Genomic DNA, 24,201 nt, shown 5'->3' with positions numbered 1-24,201 from the left:
GGGGACCTGCTTAGTAGGCCGCCCCCCTGTCGGTGTAGCGTGCTCCTCGTCGTCGACAGCAGGCTGTTTGCGATGTCGACGTTTCTTCGGAGGAGGCGTGGAGGACGTGGATGAGGAGGAGTAATAGGTCCTCTTCCGTCGCCTTCTCCTATCCCTCGATGTGGAGGAGGAATCGGGGGAGGAATCTCTCCGGTGTCGATGGCGCCGTCGAGACCTTCGTCTCTCCCGACTATCGTCGGAGTCCGAAGAGGAGTAATCTCGACGACGATGTTTCTTACGTCTATCGGTGTCGGAAACGCGCTTGCGTTTGCGATGGCGCTTGGGCCTCTTAGGCGGAGGCTCCTCCTCGGTCTCCGATACTGGACGTCGAGGAGGTTCAGGTTCAATCGGCTCCATCGGTCTCCTCGGAGAAGGCATGGGAGACTTGGTGGCCGGTGATCCCGGTGTAGACGATCGGGATTGAGATGCCCGCCCGGTTAAAATAGGGCTCTCGGGCACATCGGTCAAGCCAGAGATGATCTTTCCAATCTGGCTTGCCGTAGGAGACCTCTCGACAATGACCAGTGGTTCTTGTCATGGCGGGAGAGAGGCTTCAGGCTCCGACATGGACTCTCGATCGCGGGATGAGTCCTCCAAAAACGGTGAAGGAAGTGAGGCGGAAATAGGAGGAACCACTAGGGTAATCTCCTTCGATTTCGACACCGTTTTCACCGATTTCTTTTTCTTCTTTAGGTGCTCGGACGTCGATGGGATTGCGGAACCAGTCGAAGTCGAGGTAAGTACTGTCTTAGATGAATTTTTCTTCTTAGACATGCCCTTAGAAGCTTTCGTAGGGGGCATGTCCTTAGGAGTCTCCGAGGAGGTGGATTGGACTACCCTAATCTCTGACCGTACGGTGGAGGAGGAAGGCGCTACCTCCATATCGGATGGTTGAGAGGCTGACAGGGTTTGCTTCCAGAGAGAGTATTTCAAGCGTTGCTGGCGAGCCTTCAGGGTAACTTTAGTGAACCGCTTGCAGTGTCTGCAGTGAGATACGGAGTGCGATTCGCCAAGGCAGTATAGACAGAGCGAATGTCCATCCTGGAAAGGAAGTTTCCGGGAACAGGCGGTACAGAGGCAAAAGGGTCCTCTCCTCGGATATGGCTTTTCCTTCGGAGGCATAGACTGACCTGTATAAGGCAGGTAGACCAAGAGTCCTGAATCCTCGTAGAGAGCTCGACGGGGCTTGGCTAAAGGCAGGTAGACCAAGAACCCAAGGTGAGGTAAAGTCAGCGGGTCTGGAAGTGAAGAAATCCGGTAGGCACGTGGCTCCCCGCAGGAGGCCAATTAGCCTCAATTGGCAAGTCTGGTTGGTGCATGGCGCCTCAGTGGGAGGCCTGGAAGGCCAATTAGGCCAAAACAGGCCTGAATAAGACCGCCAGAGGCAAGAGAGAAGTTAAAAACCAGTCCGAAGTCAGGGCAACAACAAGGAGATCAGCCATGTTCAGTCCAGTCAATGATAAATGCGAAAATATAGCGAAAAATAGGAGCTCTATCTGAGAGGTTCCAACTTTCACAAGCGGAAAAAAGGAACTGAGCCGTTGGTGGGCGGAGCATGCGCTATACAGGGCAACCTAAAACATTGTTACTTTTCTCCTACAGCTCTAGAAGATTCCGAGGGGCCCAGCACAAGTGCTGTTTAACCCTTTAGTGTGGATTCATGGAGAACCACGTTGAAGAAACAACTTCTCGGAACAAGTAGGCATAGGTTGAAATGATGGCTTGATAAGGGTTTCCAATACGAGTGGAAGGGACCATTGTGGTACAATGTGCTGTGAAGGAAGCCTGACATTCTGGAGGCCTTTTAAGAATCTTTAAAGTGTAGGATCGGAGAAAAGCCTGGTGGAGTGAGATTGAGGAGGTTGATGAGCCACGATTGCCTAAATATAGACTTTGAGATTGGAATGAGCCAGTCCGAGATTGAAGAGGCGTAATAGTGGATATGGATGCTGGTACTGTGACCATACCTTCAGCTTGGGCAAATTTAGTAAAGGATTTCCATTTACTGTAGTAGAGACGGGAAGTAGACAGCTTTTGCGCTTGGTCTAAGATCGCATGGAATTGGGGGTTATCCCCCACGCCGTCAGGTGAAGAGACCAGAGATCAGGATGGAGAAGGGCCCTGTCGTTTTGCGAGAGGAGGGACAGTATTAGAGGTAAGTGGAGTATTTCCTCCACAATTTCCGATAGGTGGGCAAACCAAGGCTGGCGTGGCCACCATGGAGCAATGAGGAGTTTTTTTGATACTGAATGATTCTGGTTAGAGTCTTGAGGAGCAGTGGTATTGGAGGAAACAGGTAAGTTAGTGCCCCGGACCACGGTATGAGGAAGGCGTCTCCTAGTGAGGAGGCGTCTATGCCCACCCTGGAACAGTACCAATTGCATTTGGCATTCAGATGGGATGCGAAGAGATCTATTGTGGGTTGTCCCCAGCGTTGGCAGATGTCCATAAAAACCGCTTGGTTGAGGTCCTATTCGTGCATGTACTTCTCAGTATCAGAAAGTTTAATTCCTTCCTTCGAAGACTCCTCGAGCAATATCGAAGGAGCAGGAGGAGGCAAAGCTGGGAGCTTAGATGGCTTCTTCAGCTTTTTAGGTTTGTCGTTGGTTTTCTTTTTTGTAAGAATGGCGAGACGAGAAGGCACCTTGGCTTTAGGCGGTTTAGAGACTTCCTTGGACTACACAGGTAAGGAGATGGTAAGAGCTGCCTGTTCAGCAGGGGAAGTTACCTGCTTAGAGACCTCCGAATGCGGAGGAGTTGGTGCAGGGAGGGAAGAAACCTCCATGGTGGGAAGAAGAGGAAAGACCGAAGTCGTTGGCGCCTGAGCTTAATGGCTTGTTTAGAAAAAACCCTACAAGCAATGCAAGTCTAATCGAGGTGGGATTCACCCAAACAAAACAAGCATTTATCATGTCCGTCTGACAAAGGAATTTCGTGGGAGCAGATGGCACACTGCTTAAAGGCCTTAGGGGCCATAAAACAGAAGAGGAATCCGTTGGTGGTGGTGGTGGGGAACACAACAGAACGGAGGCAAAATAAGCAGTAAAGGCAGGTTCTGTTGAATAAACAACAAAATAAAATAAAAGGGAGACAAAAAGACTAGTTAGGCTAGAATACTTAGCCAGATATTCACTCTGATCTTCCTAACGTCCTACTGGAATGGCGAAAAAAGAGGAACTGAAAGGAAGGCTGAGGGGGCGGAGCCTATACCATGCCCTGGGGGGGGGAACTAAACTGTTTCTTTTTCAAAGCTCTAGAATCTTCTGGATGTCCTGCACAGGCGCAGGATTAACCCTTTTGTGTGCATTCACAGAGACCACTACGAAGAACATTCACATTCTCAAGGCTACATGTCTTGGAATGAGCAAATCCCAAATTGAAGAGATGCAGCAGAAAGGTAAGTGCCGTGTGTAGAGAAGCTGGTACCGTGGTCATGCCCTTAGATTGGGCAAACTTGGTAAATGCTTTCCATTTGCCTTCATATAAGCGTGAGGTAGAGGGCTTTCGTGCATGGTCTTGCACCTCACAGAAGCGGGGGTTATTCTCCATGCCGTCAAGCGAAGGGACCGAACATAGGAATGGAGGAGAGCCCTGTTCTGCGACAGGAGGGACGGTATCTGAGGAAGGTGGTAAACTTCTTGTGCTATGTCTGATAGGTGAGCGAACCACGGTTGCCTCCCCCCCCAAGGGGCGATGAGGATTGCATCTGTACCATACTGCATTATCCTGGTCACAGTCCTGAGAAGCAGCGGTATTGGAGGAAACAGGTACGTTAGTTCCCCCGACTATGGTATGAGGAAGGCGTCTCCCGGGGAGGCGGCGTTCATGCCCACCCTGGAGCAGTATCAGACACACTTGGTGTTACGGTGGGACGCGAAAAGGTCCAGGGTGGCCTGTCCCCATCGTATGCAGATATCGCGAAAGACCGTGTGGTTCAATGCCCACTCGTGCATCCTGGTAGGGAGCCTGCTCAGGTGGTCGAACAGAGAATTGTCCTTGGAAGCGATGTGGATCGCCTGTGGGAAAACGTTGTGGGAGCAACACCATTTCCAAAACTTGATGGTCAGCTGGAGGAGACGCGGTGATTGTGTTCCACCTTGCCTGTTGATGTAGTACATCACTGTGGTATTGTCCGTTATCAGTTGCACGGCATGGCCTTGGATGCAAGGGAGGAAGGATTGAAAAGCCTTCATGATGGCTAGCAGTTCTAGCTGATTGATGTGCAAGGTCCTTTGGGTTGGGGTCCAAAGACCGTGAGCATGGAGGTTCTGGCATTGCGCGCCCCAACCTGAGGGGCTGGCGTCGGTGACGACCTGTATGGACAGGTGAGGGGAGTGGAATGGTCTTCCCCGTGACAGGTTGTTGGAGCTGGACCACCAGGCAAGGCACCGCGTGACCTGAGGAGGGATTGTCAACCTCTTGGACTGCGGGTCTGTCACGGGATCAGACTGGGTGATGAACCAAGACTGCAGGGGTCTGAGTTCGAGTCTGGCGTACGGTACCACCGCGGTAGTGGATTCCATGAGCCCTAGAACATGTTGGATGTAGTGCACTGTAAGTATGGCACACGGCTTGAGCTTGCGCACGGCTGCTTTGATCTTTCAAATCCTTTGTGGTGGGAGAAAGGCCTTTGTCCGAACAGAGTCCAAGGTTGCTCCTATGTAGGAGACTACTTGAGAAGGTATGAGATTGGATTTTTTTGCATTGATTTTTAGTCCTAATTTCTTTAGAATGGACAGGGTGAATCTTGTGGTCGATAGGATCGGGCCACCAGAAGCCAGTCATCGATGTAAGGAAAGATTTTTATCCTTTGGGTTTGTAGGTATGCGACGACTGGTGCCATGCATTTTGTGAATGTTCTGGGGGCCGTTGAGAGCCCGAACAGTAAGGCAGTGAATTGGAAGGTATCGTGGTGGAACCGGAACCAGAGGAATTTTTGATGAGACGGGTGGATGGAGATATGGAAATATGCGTCCTGCAGATCGATGGTGACGAACCAGTTTCCCTGAGACAAGAGGGGAAGAATGGAGTCAAGGGTGAGCATATGGAATTTCTTGTGAAGTATGTACCGGTTGAGGTCTCTTAAGTCCATGATGGGCCTTATGCTCCCATCGTTCTTGGGGACTGCAAAGTAGTGTGAGAAAAACCCATCGGTACTGTCAGATGGAATTTGGATTATGGCCTCTTTAGATAACAGGGATGAGATTTCCAAATGCAGCGGCTTGGAAAAGGGATTAGGCCTGATTGAATTTGGTGGAGGGATGTGGAAAAATTCTATCCTATATCCATGTTGAATGATACTAAGGACCTACTTATTAGTAGTGATGTTTTTCCATTCTTTTAAGAATGGAGATAATCTCGTATAGGAGGTAGATTCATGACAATTGCTTACCCCTATACTGAGTCTTGCGAAAGGACTGCTTAGGGCTACGAAAGCATTGTTGCTTGGACAGCGGCGTAGGAGGCTGCTGAACTTGGTAAGTGCGGTTGTGCTGTTGCTTACTGTACCGAGAGGGCTGGTACTGAGTAGACGATTGGTACTGTGGCTTTTTGTAGGCAAACTTTTGGTACCTATATGGCTGGTATGGTACGTAATATTTCTCTGTCTCTCATCTTATGAATATTGTCCATAGTCTCATCAGTTTTAGAGTTGAATAGTCCCATAGCATCGAAGGGAAGTTCTTCGATCTTGGTTTTGGTCCCTTCAAGGATGTTGGCTGTTCTAAGCCAAGCGTGGCGTCTAAGAGCAATGGCAGTCAGCATGGATTTAGAAGCGATGTCAGCTGTGTGTTTTGCAGCAAATCGCTGTTGCCTGGTAAGGGTGTTAGCCTCTTCATAAATGTTAAGGGTTTCTGCTTTTGCAGGGTCAGGTAGTGATTGCAGTACTGGAACTATCCTGTCCCACAAGTGCTTCTGATAGGCGCCCAGGTAGTTAGCAATTTTCATCAGCATTGCGACGAACGAATGCAGATTCTTACCAAAGGTGTCCGATTTCTTTCCATTGTCAACATGTGTAACTGATGATCTGGTACAGGATTTGTACTGAGTAGTTTCGACCACAATGGAGTTGGGTGAAGGATGCTTGGCCAGAAAGTCAGAGTCTGAACTATGAGTCTTACAGTGTTGCTCAAGCTTGCGTGGCACTTGTACCAGTGTAGGAGGTTTGTCCCAAGAAGATTTTACCAGCTCAAACAGAGTAGGAATGAGACTGAGACTAGGAGGAAAGGTTCTGTCTTGCTCCATATCATGGAAGACAAGGTCCCGTTCTTGTTGAGGCATTTGTGCATCGAGCTGCAGAGTTTTCGCCAACCGCATAATGAGCTGTGCATGAAAAGTCCTCTGACGAGGGCTGAGATGACGAGCCTTGGGCAGCAGTGTCAGGGGCGTCAGTCAGTGGACACCGTAGATGGATTAGACGACTGAGGCGATTGAAGGAGAATGCCTCGGGGTACTGTGTCTTCTGGTGCCATTTCCACATCCGATTGGGTGGACTGGGAAAAGGCCACAGTATCATGGGCATCAGGACCGGAGTAGAGCGTTGTGGCTCAAACCAAAAAGTGTCCACCACTGTACCTAGCATGCTTGGGAAGTGCTGTAGGTACCGTGGGAAATTGCCTCTTACGAGATGGTGCTTGAGGTGTAGAAAATTCCTGTTGAGCATGTGGCTGACACAGGATAGAGGAATCCATGGCATGGTGCCACGGTACTTGTGCCTGAGGCTCCGGCTGGTAGGCATAGCCTGGGTACGAACACGGTTGGAACGGAGCATATAAAGAGTGGCCAAACTGTGGTAGTCCTTGCAGATGGTACCCATCACCTCCATCCTGAGGCTGGTACGGAGCGATATTTTTACGCTTTGCGGTACACTTCCTAGGAGTTTCATGATCAGACTCCTGTTCAGATGGATACTCGGTATCAGCCTGCCCTGAGTATCGAGGGCTTGAATGGGCAACGGCCTGGCTGGCGTCTGGTTCAGCCTCAAATCGGCCTGAGTTTGGTAGCATGCACATATGTTCCTGAGCCGTCTGGGCTAAAGGAATGTGCTCCTCTGTATCAGAGAGTCCAATTGCTTCCCTTGAAGACTCCTCGAGCAATATTGAAGGAGCGGGAGGAGGTACAACAGGCAACTTAGCCAGTTTCTTCGCTCTCTTAGGCTTATCGATAGCCTTCTTTTTTGCAGGTCGCGAAGGCGGTTTGGTTTTTGGTGGTTTGGAAACATCCTTAGCCTTAACCGGCACAGAGACAGTAAGCAGCGGTTGGTTTGCTGAAGAGTCTGCTTAGAAGCCTCAGCATGCGGAGGGGACAGTGTTGTGAAGGAGGCGCTTTCCATGTTTGGAGACAGAGTCTTTTCATAAAGGAAAGCTCGAAGTCTTTGGCACCTCAGCTTAATTGCTTGCTTTGAAAAACCCTTGCAAGCAGAGCAAGACTGATCTTGATGAGATTCTCCAAGACAAAACAAGCATTTATTGTGTCCATCTGATAAAGGGATTTTTTGGGAGCAGACAACACACTGCTTGAGGCCCCGAGGGGCCATAAGCAAAAAAGAAAAAGGGGAAATCGTTGATCGAGGGTGGGGGGAAATGCGACAGAGCAAAAGTAGTAACTTAAAATCAGCAAGTTCTGTCGAATAACCGTTAAAGTAAGATAAAGTAAATAATAAAAGAGGAAAAGGTAGCTAGCTAGCTATTGTATTTGCCAGCGTACAAGATGACTTTTTTGGCCCAAAAACATGCCTCCAAGGGGGGGGGTTGTCTTGTACACCGGGTGCACTTCATTTGTGCCAGGAAGGAGCCGCCACCGCTGCCGTTGAATAAGTGACGCGGGGCCGCGCTGGCCAGGGAGGAAGGCAGGCGGGCAGGCAGGCAGTCTGTCCGGATGGAGAGAGGGAAGCAGAGACGGCAATGCTTGAGCGGCCAGAGCCCACCGCCGCTGAGCCAGCGGCGTGCTCGCTTGCCCGCCCCCACCTGCTTCACCTCTTCCTCCTCCTCCTGCCGCTGCCCACGCAGCCTCTTCCCCTCTTCGCCACCCTCGCTGCTGAGCCAGCTGTGCGCGCTCGCCTGCCACCCGCCCGCTTCCCCTCTTTCTCCTCCTGCTGCCCGCGCAGCCTCTTCCCCTCTTCCTTACCCTTTCGCTGCTGAGCTAGCTGCGTGTGTACTCGCCCGCCACCCACCTGCTTCCCCTCTTCCTCCTCCTTCTCCTCCTCCCGCTGCCTGCGCAGCCTCTTCCCCTGTTCCTTGCCCTCCTCCCCGCTGGCCATGAACTTCCAGGGCGGGCCCGGGCAGAGCCCCAGGCAGCCAGCGCTGGTGCCGCAGCAGAGCCGTGCACTCTGTATTTTGAGTGGAAATGTTGGGGGGTCGTCTTATATGGCCAGTCGCCTTGTACGCCGGCAAATACGGTAAGTACTTAACGGTCGATAGCTCTGCTCTTCCTACGTCCTACAGGAACGGCGGAAAAAGAGGAACTGAAAGGAAGATGGAGGCGGGGCTTATATATCCCACGGGGGAGCTAATTGACTTTTTTCTTAAGCTCTAGAATCTTCCGGACATTCCTGCGCAGGCGCAGGATAACCCATTTGTGTGCATTCACAGAGACCACTACAAAGAACAACTAGCTTTTCAAGCTTCATCTAATATTTCTTCTTTCTTTGATACTGTACTCAAGAAGTCTTAGCTTTAAAACACAAGAGATTCAAATAAAATCTTGAAACATTACTGAAAAGGCAGTTAATAGGCGACAATTTATCCTGTTTGTTAGTATTCAGTTCTCATAACTGCTTTGCTCATGATCAGAGTTGCTGTGGGCAAACAACACATTTTCTAAGACGACTAACAGAACTGCTTCTGTCACAAGAATTGTGTGTGTGTGTGTGGGGGGTTTCCTCCCCTTTACAAGCCCCCTGTGCATTCTCAAAGCTGACTGGATTAACCTTTGGATGTGGCAAAGGGATGTGGAAGGAGATCACTTTGTTGTAACACTAGACATTCAGTAGTGCAATAGTGGGCTTAAATCCATGTGTGTAACATACGATAGAATACAAACATGTTTTTCAGGCAGTTTCACATATTTACCTTACAATTTGAATGTTAACCATAACACATTCCAACAGTTCTATCTGCACTTTGTTTTTTAGAGTTTAAAGTAAAATATTGTTGCATTGCCAAGCAATTCTGTCCAGTTTAAATGGACATTTTAAACCAGTGGTTCTTAACCTTGGGTTACTCAGGTGTTTTTGAACTGCAACTCCCAGAAACCCCAGCCAGCACAGCTGGTGCTGAAGGCTTCTGGGAGTTGCAGTCCAAAAACACTTGAGTAACCCAAAGTTAAGAACCACTGTTTTAAACTACCATTTTGGCAAAATGTATTGCTTAATAAGCATATTTGCTTAGGCAGCATATACCGTATTTGCCAGCATATAAGACTTTTTTGCCCTGAAAAACATGCCTCCAAGTGGGGGGGCATCTTATACTCCAGGTGTGCTCCTTACTTCCTTCATCCTTTTTCTTTGGCTGACTACGTTACCCAGAAGGCCTCAGCGAAGCTGAACGCTGAGAATTACATTACCCGGAACAGTTTGCGGCAACCAAGTGGTGTCATGGCATTTGTGGGGTAATCGGAAGAGTTCGCAAAGCTGTTCTTCCCCCCTCAACTTTCTTCTCGCCTGTTTGTCCAGTTGGACAAACTGGGGTGTCCTGGGGCAAGGCTTCATTCCTATACCCCTCCTTCCAACCAACACAAGCCTCCTGGGATTGCTCAGGCGCAGTTGCCCCAGCCGGTCTGCCCCGCCGCCGCAGTGTCCGCCCCTCCCAGCTTCCAAGCCCTCGTCGGGTGAATCTCCGGCTGCTGTGACTGAGGGTGGAGGATCTTATGAAAAGCGGGCTCACCCTGTCGGTCTGCCCCGCCGCCACCTATCTGTGTCCTTTAAGACCTTTCCCCCACCTCAGATAAGCCCTACCGTCGCTTGAGCCCCAATCCGCAGCATGCCTCGCTATGGGGCGGAGGGGGGTAAAAGGCAGAGGGAGGGGGTAGTCTTATACGGCGAGTATATAACAAACTATATTTTGAGTGGAAATGTTGGGGTCATCTTATACGCTGGCAAATACGGTATGTATATCAGCATAAATGCTGTTAAAATTTTGATTATAAAATGGAATAAATTCCAGTTTGTTTTTCAACACATCACTGCATTTGTCTTATGAGAACAAGATTTACAGTCATAAGTTGCACATAAAGGGTTTATTTTAAATGTTTTAAGGATAGAGTTACATCATAATTATAAAAATTACTTACAGAATTAACAGATTTTAAAGTGTTTATACTTCTAAATGCAGAGAACAGGGAACTGTCTACATTGTTAAAAATAAAAAATAATGAAAACCAAGCTCTAGAGATGAATTCATTTACCTAATTTTAAAATGTGAGCACGAAGACCTTTGAACTATACACATACCAAGAACCATCCAAATTGCACTAATGATGTAAATTACAAAAAGCACAGCATTTTCAAGGAACCACAAACTTGAAACTTTACTACTGTTAGGTTCTCTGAAATGGTTGCAATTAGTGTTTCTGTAGAGAAGCCTTTATATATATTAAAAACCTACTAGTTTAAGGAGGTTTACAGTGTATCCAGTGAAAAAAGACTTTTTCCATTATTGTTTGGGGTTTTAATAGGATTCTACTTCCGCTTAATTTCGGATTTGGCACAAAAAAAAGCATAGCATTGAATTCAAATGATTTTATTTCACTTTGAGCAGAGTACATGGTCCCTTCAAACGCTGCATGACACATACAACTGGAAAGTTACCTCCTGTTGGCACTATGTTTGCCTCACCAGTGCATTTAATCCTACTAACCACCATTAAAACAGCACAATAAGCAAATTCACAAAAAACACAAAATAAAAAAAACTAAGAACCTAAACATTTTTTTTAACATGCAACTTTTGTTTGTTACACTGAACATTCTACCTTCTAAGCATGCAAAAAAGGGATGGTCTGCATTTAAGTTTGTTTAAAATTGTACAGGGCAGCCTGACATCACGCAAAACACACAATATACAATACTACATCAGGTAAATGGAGAAAGGCCAGTAACTTTTATACACAGATCCATAGCTTGTGCCACCACAAGCCCCATAACTTGGAAAGCCATGTTGAACCCCCAGAACAAGGAACCAACATTTAGTTACTAGGGTAACAAGCACTGCATGCAGATCTGAAACATGAGCCTAAAAGAAAGCCCAAAAGCAGATGGGCAGGGAGTAGAATTAGTCTCAAGCCTCCAAAAACAAAAGCAAAAAGTGGCCTACGCTATCAAAAAAGCAGACAATGTGGACACTTAAAAAACCATAAAATTTATACAGAATATAGAATACTCTAAACTGGCAGAATGTGGTGTATCAAGAGACTCACAGAACACCCCTCCCCCCATTGCAAGCTCTTTGACTGCAACATTTTCAGTCTACTTAATCCTCAGCAAATATCTTGAGACATACCTTAGATTCACTTATGTAACCCACAGTTTTCAGAGTACTATGTTTAATGTGTGTATCTTGTGTATGTTCAAATACACTCATTCATTCTTGTGCCACAAATACCAACTCGGGCTCATGGAGCCAGGCTCAGCTTTGAGATTTACATGCAGGACTCTAAAGAGTCAATAGAAAACATACAGATCTGCAGGATGAGAAACACTGGGTTGCAAATCTGCTCACTTTGTTCAAGAACACAGGAACATTTATGACTCAGGTACTTAGGGCTTTAAGGACTGCATTGGAGAAGCTCCTTGTGGAAAACACAATAGCTTGCCTTTGGTTGCCTGTGATGAAGTACTGGACGTAATGCAACAGTAGCAATGGACGACAGATTTTAAGATACTGCATTTGTATGGTAAGCATTTATTACTATTAAAGAGCATAATGAGGCACAAGCCTTAAGGCTGCAATATGAATTCAGGCAAAAAGAAGGGTTTAAACCACATGGAGTTTAATATGTATACTCAATACCAGAGGTAATCTGGTCTTCAGAAAGCTCATCAGCAATGCTTTTTAAAAAAATGCTCTAAGTTATGTATAAACATTGGTGTTTGGCTCTTATGTATGTAAGCAAAGCAGTCCTTTAATAACTGCAGTGCCCTTTCTCAGCTTTGCTGCTGTTCTAATAGTTTTCCACAGATTACTTTAAAAAGCTGCCACACACCAAACTACAACCTCTTTTAAAAAAATAGAAAAGAAATAAAAACAAGAGTGAATTTTGTGGCTACGGGCTGCTTATTTACATCCACAATCTGCTGCATATGACTGAACCATGGAGACTGCCTAGCGTTCGTTAGATAGTACACGTTTCGCATGCAGAACCCTAGTGTTCTTTTAATGACGTTCACATTAAACCGTATACCTCAAGCAAATACAATGTACAACACGAAAGGCGACAACAAGTTCTGAGTTGTGTCTTGTCTCAATGTACTCCCAAGGAGAAAGGTTGGGGAAAATAAATGCCTTCTTTGACCAAACATAATAAAAGGAGAAGGACTGCAGCAGATCAAAACAGAAGGCAACCAATGATTTTCCTCCTCTGCAAATGCAAGCTTTTAATGTCTCAGTACTGTTCTTTCATGAGGTTTCTCTTTACATGTAACAGTTCTGTCCATGCACAAATATTTAGGTTGCCAGTTTTGGTACTGAGACATCCAGTAGTTGCTGTGCCGTATTCTTTTGATGTTAACATGAATGACTAGACTGCTATGGCACCGAGAACAAGGGGTCTGCTAAAAGAAACAAAAATCCATAGGACATTGAGAACTGAAGGCATCCTTGTTTTTCATTCCCTGGCCAGGTCATGTAGGTGCAAATATGGGTCTTAATCTGTTTTTTTCTCATCAACTATGTTACCTGTATGTTATGTTCAATTTTCCTGCAATTAAAATATAAAAAATACTCACATAATAGTAGCTTCACAACTAATCTGAACACAGTACACTGATGTTAATTGGGTTAGGCAGTCCTTAACACTGCTTAAAACATTTCATAATCATTTCTGCCCAAACCCTGGAACAAGGACTGCCAGACAAGAAAACTTAATGTTACATACATGAAAGCAATATAATACCAAGCTAAACTTGTATGTGGCAGTTGAACAGTTAAGTGAGAAGCTGAGGGAAAGTTATAATTGGGGAAAAAATCAATTAATGATGACATTGCTAGATCCATTTATACAGCTTGAATTTGCAGCTGCTGTTTTCTCTAAATTCATCCACATACCGCCCCAACATAGAAGACTTCCTTCAAGAAAAGGAGTTCCCCTACACAAAATGTGTCATGTTCACATAAAAGTCTATTTGTATAGTTCACAATGGAATCGTTTTCCTGGCAGAGATTGTGGGCTCGCAGGGACATTTAAGCTTTCAAATAAACTGGAAAGCAGTAAAGTCTTTGAGTCTACAAATTTTACATGAAGTTCCACAAGTTTGGCAAAAGTTCGCATGGTGGTGTCTAGGATGTCTTAACCAAATCATAGACATAAATATGGAAATCATCATCAAACTTGATGAAATAGACAGAGGGTTTGGCTTCCACTTGATGAATGACCATGCCAGTCCTTTTTGAGCCATCTTCTTTGGCATATTCCACTTGTTTCCCCACTAGGCTGTCCACAACTTCGCCAGGTTCCCGCTCTGCTGGAGGTGAATCATCTGAGAACAGAAAGGAGGATTTAAGATACAAGAGAATGTTATACAACAAGTTTTCAAATGGCTGTCATGGAGTTGATCAGTAAACCCTTGCTTACTGGATTTGCATGGCAAAATGCTTCTGGCAAAAATGGTTTGCTGTATTTTTCCATGTATAAGACTATACTTTTGTCTAAAATCTTTAGACTAAAATTGTCATACACGGAAGTAAGCTGAGGAGAGAAAAAACAAGTGGAGGGGAAAGCAGGGATTAAAGTGCTCCTGCAGGGCTTTGATCCCTGCTTTCCCCTCCACTTGCTAAGCCTTAGCAAAAGGAAAGCAGGGATCAAAGCACTGCAGGATGGCTGTATAAGGGGGAAAGGGATCAAAATGATCATGCAGTTGTGGGATTGCTTTGATCTCTTTCCCCCTCCTTTTGCTAAACCCCACAGGGCTTAGCACAAAGGGAGAAAGCAGGGATCAATGCAATCCTGCAGTGCTTTTATCCCTTTCCCTCTACACTTGCTAAGATTAGATTTCTTAATTTTGGGTTAGAAAACTGGGGGGCTTCTAATACATGGGATGTCTTATACACAGAAAAATACGGTAATTTTCCACAAGGAAACCACTGTGGCTGCATTTTCTTGTTTGAGAGAAGCAGGGTTTTAAAGCACTGTATCTCTACCTCAGTGAACTATGTGAAAAACCTTAGAGACAGAGGCACAGTTTCAATAAGAACAGAATTCATGAGTGATCACAGCTTGGAGATTCATCAGATGCTAAACATCCAGAAAAGAAAAATGGGAAGCCAGGTAAAAGTATTTGCTGCTCTCAGATTGAATTTGTAGAGCTTTGGGTTAGCTGTCCCAAGTGCTTCAATATATACTTTCAACAGGTTTATTCATTCACAGCTGCAAAGGACAGTCAGTATTTTGATATACATCACCAATGCTCAATAAACAGTGTAACAAACTTCATGTTTAACCTGGGATAAAAGCCAGTCTTAGTTGGAAAACGGGGACATCGATATGTTTCTTTTGCTTTTTAAATTTTTCATTACCATAAAAATATGCATGACTACTGGAGTTCAGTGCTTTTTTTTAAACCAATAATTTCATATCCATAACTTGTACTGAGTAACTCCATGGATACAGTGTTTATTTGACAGAAAATATTATGTGCTAAACACAGTTGGTGTTATTTCATAAAGAAACACCAGAAAATCAATAGTACATGCATATTTCACCTGAGCCTTGGCCATCTTAAATCAACCAGAAAAGTCTGAAATGAGTAACAGAAATGGAACATTCATGGAACTGAATTACCAAATGGAGTACGTTACACCAAATGTTCAAGGTGCAGTCTTGAGGGCACTTAAGACTTTATTTTATCCAGTTTTTTATATGATCAAGGAAGTGTGATCACTATATATTCTGAAATAACTGTGACATGCCTATTTTTTAAAAAAGGAATAGCTAGTGCAGTCCCACTTTTTCATGAACTTACTAAAATATGTATACTTACTTAACATCTCTGAAGTACAGGATAATAGAAGCATTTAACAGTGGCAAAATGATAATCATAATAATGGAACTATCTCCCATTTAGCTTGAAATTGCAACTCCAATAAAAAAGTAATTAGCCTTTCATGCCAATTACCAATCCCAACAACATAGGCAAGTCTACTTGCAAGTATATTATTGTGGCGTTCACCCTTATTATGTTAAATAAGTCATGCATTATTCATGTTTTATGCTGATATGGTTGAGAGGTGGGGCCACTAGAGATGTTAAAAGGTGGAGCCTGAGAGGAGAAGGGGTAGAGTTGACAGTCTGGATCAGAGTTTGAAGGGAGAAGTAGAGTTAGTTTGGGAATCTGTGATTAGTCTGAGGAGTGAATAGTAACCTGTAAGATAATGTAGAAGATTGTTACTGATGCTTAATGAACCTGAAGAAGATACTTACGATTACAGAAACATCTGTAATCAATAAACCTGTTTTATTCAAAAGACAGTGATGAATGGACCTTCGTCTTTCCTAAGCAAAGTAGGTTGATTTAGTAATCAACTGGTGGCAGCGAGTGAAAAGGTGGTTTTTTTGTTTGTGTTTTTTTGCCTTTGTGAGCTCTCTGTTTTGGGGACACAAACGGGCCACGAGGGGCAAACGTCACAATTATTTATGAATGTTATCGATGACTGGTGAGCAAAACAGTACAAAAGAATACTGCCCCTTCCCAAGATTAATTTAGACAGGACAAAATTAATGAAAGCAAAACCCTGAACACTGCATTTCATTTACAGGGAAGAAACATGTTTTAACACTGGAGGGAATATGAGTGTACTATATCTACAAAGCTGTGTTCAAAAGGTGTGGTTCCTTTACTTGAATATTTTGAATATTTCAGGTACTGCCTGTAACATGTAATTCTGACAAAAAATGCATGTATATAATAGATATTCTCTAGCTGTGGATATAGAAGCCAACAATGTCCTAGCTACCTTCTGCCTTTGCCAACATTATTGTCTTGTCAAGATAATCCTGCCTTCTCATGATGTGCCCAAAGCTGGATAGTCTTCAGTTTCAACATTTCTGTCTCCAGAGACTGTTCAGGCTTGATTTGCTCTAGGACCCATTTTCATCTTTCTGACAGTCCAGGGTATTCCAGAACCACATTTCAAATAAATCAATTTTTTCCCTGTCAGATTTCTTCACTGTCCAGCTTTCATACCCACAAATGGTTATTGGACGTACATGAGTGTCGATGATCTTGGTCTCCAGTGACACTCTTAACACTGAGTGTTTCTATTCCTGCCCTTCCTAGTCTGTCTTATGATTTATTGGCTCTAGTCTTCCTTTAGATTGATGACTGAACCAAAGTATACAAAAACCTCTATTTCAATTTCTTCATTGTCAAAATCAAAGTTGTATAGCTCTTCTGTAGTCATGATTTCTGTCTTCTTGAGATTTAACTACAGTCCTATTTTATCACCTTTTGATTTTCCTAAAATCATTTCAAGTCATTGCTGTTTTCTGCCAGTATGATGGTGTTATCTGCATATCTTAAATTACTGATGTTTCTCTCACCAATTTTCACTCTTTCTTCAACTGAATCTAGTCCAGCTTTCAGTATAATGTGTTTTGTTTCCAAGGTTACAGTCATTTTAAATACAGCAATACAGATCATTCCATTACACTTGGAACTATTTTGCCTAGAAATTGGAATTGCTGTTTAGCATTATGGCAGTAGATAGAATACTAACCTAAATGTCATGTGTTCAAATAGAATGCTTGATTCTGTTTTACTGGAATGTCTAGTTATATTATAGATAAACTGCTAACTTTCCTCCCTCATAATAGTATAAGAATGAAAACATATTAAATGTTAGTTAAAGAATGAATGAAAATGCTTAGTGACACATGAGAATATGGATAAGTAAACTTAAGGACTGGTTGGTGTGAGCAAGTTTGACCGTATACCCTGGTTTTGCCTTGCATCCACTGGTTGGTTACTTGTTGTGTCTCTGATCAGGTTCAAGGTTTTGACACTCATATATAAAGCTCTCCATGGTTTGGGCCCATGTTTCTAGTCGGAGCATCTTTCCTCAGTGTCATCTGCCTGACTGACATCACAGGTGAGGTTCCTTCGGGTGGCCACCCTGAGTGAGGTCAGCAAGTCATCTACTAGAAGTAGGGCCTCTGTGGTGGCCCCATCCTTGAAGAACCAGCTTCTGGAGGGACTTCACCTGGCCCCCTCCTGTGGACATCCAGGAGGTAACTGAAGATGTGGCTTTTCAGGGAGCTTTCCACATCAACCTTAGTTAACTGTCTACTGCAGTGGTCCCCAACTTTTTTCTCACTGCAGACCGGTTGGGGGAGGACAGGGTCCGTTTGGGGAAGGTTGGGCACCCCCATGCTCGTGCACTTTTATTTATTTGTTTGTTTGTTTGTTTGTTTGATTTATATCCCGCCCATCTGGTATATCCTACCACATGCATGAAGGAGGAATGCACACACAGGGGAGGGGGCAGTCATGCATGTGTGAAGAGGCAGGGGTGCTCGCATGTGCAATGCAAAAAGCGTGAGCACATGCAAAAAGGGGCTGTGCGGGAGTGGGTGGGAGATCTGTCCCCATGGCCCAGGCCATGGACCAGGGACCCCGGTCTACTGTTCATCATTTTGCTGTTCTACAGTTTTAGTGCCATCTTGTTCTATTGGTTAGTTGTTATTTTGGTTTAAATAGTTTTAGTTTCATTTTGGTTTCGTTTGTATATTATTATAAATCACCCAGAGTAGTGCTCCAGCACTAATGGGGAGCATAGATAGATAGATAGATAGATAGATAGATAGATAGATAGATAGAGAGAGAGAGAGAGAGAGAGAGAGAGAGAGAGAGAGAGAGAGAGAGAGAGAGAGAGAGGGAGAAAGAAAGAGAGAGGGAGAAAGAAAGAGAGAGAGAGAGAGAGATAAGTTCAACATCAATTCTGACTAACTGGTGCCTTTTGATTTTGGCCAAAGAAATTTGAGTAATGGAAGAGCTACAAAATTACAAAAAAAAAATAGGCGAAATGTACTGTAATTTTGGATCTTTACTGCACTGTCTAATATGGAAACCATCTAAAATATTCTGGTGCTTGAAATCTGATTGATTTATGATGGTATAATCCAGTTGTTAGGCCCAACTAGAGGAGGCACACTGAACCAATGAAAATTTAGTAAATTAAACCTTGTATGCCATTAATTCAATGTATCTCCTCAGCTTCAATAGGTCTACCAATTAGATTTAGACCTCATCTGTCAATCAAATTTCAAGCATCTATAACTTTTAATTTTTCCTCCATTATATACACTAGTTTCTTCCATTATATAGCCAATGTGATTTAGGGATCAAAGTGTGGAACTAGGGCTTGGGAGACCCAAGTTCCCATCCCAATTTAACCATGAAACTTGTTAAGTAACTTTGGAACAATCATATACCCCAAGTATGACCTACCTTGCATGCTTTTTGTGAGGATAAAATTGGAAGGGGGATAACCTAATACAACATATTAAGCTCACTGGAGAAAAGGCATAATATAAATGGAACTATATGAATATATACAGAGGATCAACTTACTGGAATCAGGCATAATACGGAGATCACCTTCTTTATAGTCATCTAAGAGCTGGTACATGTACAAGACAGGATCCTTCTCATATGTTATATAAAACCATGTGTTCATTATAGGTGCTCGAGCCAAGACCATTCCCCTCCATTCATCTTTTGAGCCATCTTCTGTTTCAAACATATGTTCCACTGCTTTGCCAATCATTGTGTCTGCCAGGTGGGCATCACTAATTCGAGACGAAGCTGGAAGAGGAAGATGGACACCTGGTTCTTACTTTGTGGGAAACTCAGCAACTATGTTTCTAAGATGCCAGAAAAACAGGCTGAAAATGTTTCACCAAATTTAAACCTTATCCAGGTTATCCAGGCTGAAGTATATTATTCTGCCCACAGTTATATATAGAACAAAATCCCACCATTTTAATCAGCTGCTGAAATTATTTCAACAGTACGTAATTGCATGTCAGAGGCTAAAGAAAAACAAATCTTACTAGATACAATGAAGGATTCAGCAGATCAGACACGGAATAAGACACTCTTTTTAAAGAGACAGCAGTAATAAAGAGATAGCTACAGAGTACTGAATTGTTAATGCTGAGGCAGAAAATTAACTAGCATCTAAAGCAGCATTTGTTCTGCTGTTAAAATAAAATAACAAATGTTACATGTGAGTCTGAGGGTGCAACTGAAGTGGCTTTTTAGATTTTGGACCTAGCTGTACTGGGCAGGATTTTTGGGAGTTGTGGTCCAAGAACATTTGGGGACTAGAGATGGGCACAAACCTTGGTTTGGTGGCTTCGCCTGCTTCAGTGTGCTTCCCACACAGGTGTTTCACAGGCACAGTGTGCTTCCCTCTCCCACCTCCTTTGGGTGATTTACTCACTCACCAGCAGGAGGATGCTTCCCTCCTCCACATGACTGCCCACTCACTGGCAGCACTGGCTTAACTGCCTTGCCTCCTTGTCTGAGTTGAGCTATCATTCAAGGAGTTTGAGAAGGGAAGCAAAACAGAATAACTGAAAGAGATTGGTGCAGTTTAGCCTAAAGCAAGGTATGAACCTCAAGAACTTGCTGCACTATAATTCTGCAGCACTAAGCAGCATTATCAATGACTAGGGAAGAATGGAATTATAGTCCAACAACATCTTGAAGTCCACACTTTCCCCAGATTTAGGCGTTCACCTCTCCTCATCCTGTTACTCTACTGTGATCACTAAAGGTTGTCCACCTTTGCCAGACACTAACTTATCAAGAAACATAGTCTTTTCTGTGTGGTACCCTGCAACATGTCCCACCAAAAAGAGTGTCCAATCAATTGGGGGGGGGGATTATTTCTCTATATATTCTAGGGAAAGGATAGCCCTCAGTATTTAACGAGTGATATGTTTGTAGTGACACTGAAATCTGCTAGAATAAGAGTTTTTTAAAATGTCTGAGATTCTCCTTTATTTTTCATCTTTTAAGTTAGCAAGTTTTAAGAACTGCTTCCAAATGATTTTGGCTATTTTGAAAGGCATTCTTTTAGTTTTAATTAGCTGGACACCTCTCCAAGTGTTTAATTTTGCAGAAAAACACACACACCCATCCACTTATTCAGCTTTTGAAAATGTTTAGAAATCAACATATTCAGGCCCATCAAGACACTTACCAACTCTATCTGGAAGGACTTCAAGTGCTGAAACTCTCTCATCTTTGTGCAGTTCTAGTCCATACACACAATCAAATCCATCATATTTAATAAGATAGAGAGAGGGATTTACAGGAACCTGGTCTAGGACTGTGCCTTTCCACTGTGTCACAGGTCCACTTCCTTCCTTCCATCCATGCTGTATTCTGCAGCCTACAATGTTTCTTCTGGGTTGAGAAATGGGTTTGCTTGGTCCCACGTTGTTTCGATGCTTTCTGTATTTATAAATAAGGCCATAAATTTCAGTGAGGAATTGCATGGTATATTCCACAGATTAGAGCACTTCAAACTACACTTTTGTATTATCTTTAATGGTCATTTTAGACTTATTTTTTTGGGAAATGCTTGAGCTATACTATAGCACAGGAGTCATCAACCCCTGGTCCGTGGCCCGGTGCCGGTCTGTGGGCTTGCCGGAACTGGGCCGCGGATACAGGTCTCCACCCCCCACACATGCGTGGTGGATGTGTCATGCTTGCACAGGGGTATGTCACGCTCGTGTGGCACGCCCACTGCGTGAATGTGATTCCCCCCCGTGCATGGAGCTCGCTCCCCCCAGCCAGTCCGCAGCCCCAAAAAGGTTGGGGACCGCATAGCGCACTAAGATAATTACAATACATACTTCTTTAATGTCAAATATTTCCAGGTATAGAAGGTGAACAGATTTTAATCTCTACCATGGCCACTCCATGCTTCCCTGCAGGCCCTGGGTCAACTTCAGAAATGCATCTATCCCAACCACTTTGTGTTATGGAAACTTGAAGCTGTCTAAGCATGACTGTATATGTACGAGGGCGTGCTGATAAGTATTGAGCCTTTCCCAGAAAAAAACTGAGCTAGGAAGCTATAAATTGCAGGGTGTATTGACCTATTTGTCTGTATTCAATGCTGCAAAAGTCAACTACTTATGATTTTAACTTATCTTTCATGTTCAGATCCAAAGTAAACATGACAGCACCTCCAGAAAAGTTCAATATGGAAGAGCATATGGAAGAGTTCCTGTTTCTCCAAGAGAAAGGTGCAAAGCAGATCCATGATGAAATATCACAAACTATGGGTGACAGTGGCCCTTCATGTGCAACAGTTAAACGTTGTTGTCAATTTTAAAACTGGCCATTTCAGTGTTGAAAGTGAGAAACCCAGTGGAAGGCCTGCTTCTGTCTGTGCCTGCAAATGTGAAAGCCATCCATGACATGATCATGGAGGACCGCCGAATATCAGTCAAAACTATTGCTATATATCTGAAAATATCACATGAGAGAGTTGCTGCCATTATCCACAACGACTTGGAAATGAGAAAGCTGGCAGCAAGGTGGATCCCCAAACTTTTGACAACCGAACAAAAGAGGAAACGTGTGGAGTCATTGGTGGCTGTTTTAGAACATTTTGCAAGATTTCCTGGGCAAACTGGTAACTGGTGATGAGACATGGATCTACTGTTATGATCCTGAGACAAAGGAACAGTCTAAGGAATGGAGGCATGGTGGTTTCCCCAGGCCAAAGGAGTTCCGAGTGCAAAGGTCGATGCAGAAGCAAATGGCAACTGTTTTTTGGGATAAGAAGGGAGTTCTGCTGGTGGACTACTTCCAACAGGGTTCAACCATCAAGGCAAAATATGACTGTGCTTTATTGACGAAGTTGAGGCAAAACATCAAGGAAAAACGTCGAGGAAAGCTCTCCAAAGGTGTCATCCTGTTGCATGACAACGCCTCATCACACATTGCAGGTGAAACAATTGCAAAAATGACATCCTTAGGCTTTCAAGTGATGCCCCATCCACCTTATTCTCCCGACCTGCCTCCTTCTGACTATTATTTGTTCCACAAACTCAAAAAACATCTAAAGGGATTTGGGAGTGTTCTGGAGGCAACTAATGCCGCAAATGAGTGGTTACACCAGCAGTCGGAAGAATTTTATTTGCAGGGAATTAAGAAGTTGCAGGACAGATGTTACAAGTGCATTGACTTCCTAGGCGTATATGTAGAATAGTGTGGCAGTTACAGCTTCCTAGCTCATTTTTTTCTGGGAAAGGCTCAATAATTACCAGCACCCCCTCAGCTTCCTAATTATCCACCTGGCAACCAAGGAGTTTCTCTTAACTCTGGTTTGGCTCCGAAATAATACGCAGTTGCTTCTGCTAGTCCACTCCACACACTGCTGTCTCCCAGCAATATTCTTGTACCAGCTTCCAGCATCCTTCAAAAAGTTTTCCAAGCAGTTGAGAAACTTCCTGCAGTAATTTTGTTTGTGTGTTTGTGTGTTTGTGTGTGTGTGTGTGTGTGTGTGTGTTTGGGGAAGGGGAGTAAAAGTGCCTACTGCTCCAACATGTGAAAGTTGGGATCCAAGTCACAGCTCCCACCAAAACTCAACAGCTCAGTTTGAGAGTTGGGAAATGCAAATATGCAGAGGGAAAGTGTGAGTCATAGGGACCATGAAGAAGAAACAGATAAGACTTATTACGAGTGAGCTATAATATAAAATAGCTATTTTTTAGCTAATAAGCCTTTGTCAGTAAACTGCAAGGCTGTTTGTACTGAAGTACTGAAATGTGATCATCCAGTTTCCTTTTAATGCTACTAATTTGTCTTCTTCAATGCAAGATGTTTCCATAGCACTGCAGAGTTTTTATATGTTTTACATGGAAATTCAATTTGGTTCACACAATACCTGTAACTTCCTGTTCTCCAAATCTACAACTTTTGTAAGTACAACATAACTTGCAAGCCAAGGAGACCACATATTTTGGCAATGGAAAGATTGGAATTCATGGCTGGAAGTACACAGAGCACAACAGTTTACATGGCCCAGTTGGACATTTGCTGGCTCATTCAAGTGCACATTAGGGGGTGGCAGGGAGTGCTTGCATCAATAAGCGCCTCTAAATAATGTATGTGCAAGCAGAAGCAGAAATATAGGATCAGAGAAGACAATAATTATCTCTACTTATAGCACTCAATAGATGATCTACAAGTATGCTTATTTTCCCTAATTCCTTTTGTTATGTACAAAAATTTAGTTTTATTTGCTTAAATACATACTAGGGATTAGGCATGCTCATTTTATTTAATGTCAAAAAGCAGAATTTTCTATTCTGGGAGTTCTACTGGCCTGATTCACACCTAAATTGTGTTCACGTGAAAAAAAGGGCAATCTGGAATAGAATAGGCCAACTTCTGGTTTGGGGCAATTTCTTTTTCTAACAGGAAGCTAGGCCAGAGCTCTGCCTGTCTTAGAATATAGTGTAGGTCTGGCACATGGAACTCTTAGAATGGAGAATTCTCAGATTTAGAGTAAAAAACAAATGAACAAGGGAGGCACATCTCTATGAGAGATGCAGGTGATTAACTTTCACTAGATCTTTAAGAACAAAATAGTCACACAATTCCTACAGCAAAATAGCAAATCTCTATGAAGCTAGTACTTCTGGCTACTGATCTCATAGGATTAAAGATTCTAAAACCACTTACTTGTGGGAAGCTCTCTTCTTCATCATGCTGGCAGACACACCTGCATGCCCTACAAGAAAGAGGTCAACAGTGATTAACTCACTTGGAATAATAATAATAATAATAATAATAATAATAATAATAATAATAATAATAATAATAATAATAATAATAATAATAATAATAATAATAATAATAATAATAATAATAATAATAATAATAATAATAATAATAATAATAAATAGAACAAGGACTTCAAAT

The 24,201-nt window shown here is 43.6% G+C and overlaps 1 protein-coding gene and 1 long non-coding RNA gene across 14 annotated transcripts in view; one reads left to right on the top strand and one right to left on the bottom strand.

Moving 5' to 3' along the window:
- The first annotated feature begins 214 nt into the window (after positions 1-214).
- On the top strand, positions 215-11,338 carry LOC144586978 (uncharacterized). 3 transcript variants are annotated; one of them, XR_013542092.1, is made up of 6 exons: positions 217-775; positions 1,642-3,436; positions 3,696-3,806; positions 4,001-4,593; positions 4,862-5,075; positions 7,220-11,338. It is a non-coding gene; the product is annotated as an uncharacterized LOC144586978 (long non-coding RNA). The 3 variants fall into 3 exon arrangements; XR_013542093.1 differs by having other exon boundaries at positions 222-775; positions 4,398-4,593; XR_013542091.1 differs by having other exon boundaries at positions 215-775; positions 3,696-4,593.
- SPIN1 (spindlin 1) overlaps positions 10,760-24,201 on the bottom strand; it is a 75,442-nt gene continuing 62,000 nt past the window's right edge. For all 11 annotated transcript variants that reach the window (XM_072992369.2, XM_072992367.2, XM_020796579.3 and 8 more), the window contains 4 exons: positions 23,962-24,010; positions 20,456-20,709; positions 18,817-19,050; positions 10,760-13,728 (listed from right to left, as the gene is read on the bottom strand). In XM_072992369.2, coding sequence (XP_072848470.1) covers positions 13,529-13,728; positions 18,817-19,050; positions 20,456-20,709; positions 23,962-23,987 — 714 coding nt within the window. In that variant the 5' untranslated portion in view covers positions 23,988-24,010 and the 3' untranslated portion in view covers positions 10,760-13,528. The remainder of the gene's footprint in view (positions 13,729-18,816; positions 19,051-20,455; positions 20,710-23,961; positions 24,011-24,201) is intronic.

This window comes from Pogona vitticeps, chromosome 2 (assembly GCF_051106095.1).
Source record: "Pogona vitticeps strain Pit_001003342236 chromosome 2, PviZW2.1, whole genome shotgun sequence".
NCBI classification, from domain to species: Eukaryota; Metazoa; Chordata; class Lepidosauria; order Squamata; family Agamidae; genus Pogona; species Pogona vitticeps.
Note: the sequence above shows the minus strand (reverse complement) of the source record. Positions and strands in the feature narration are given on the sequence as shown.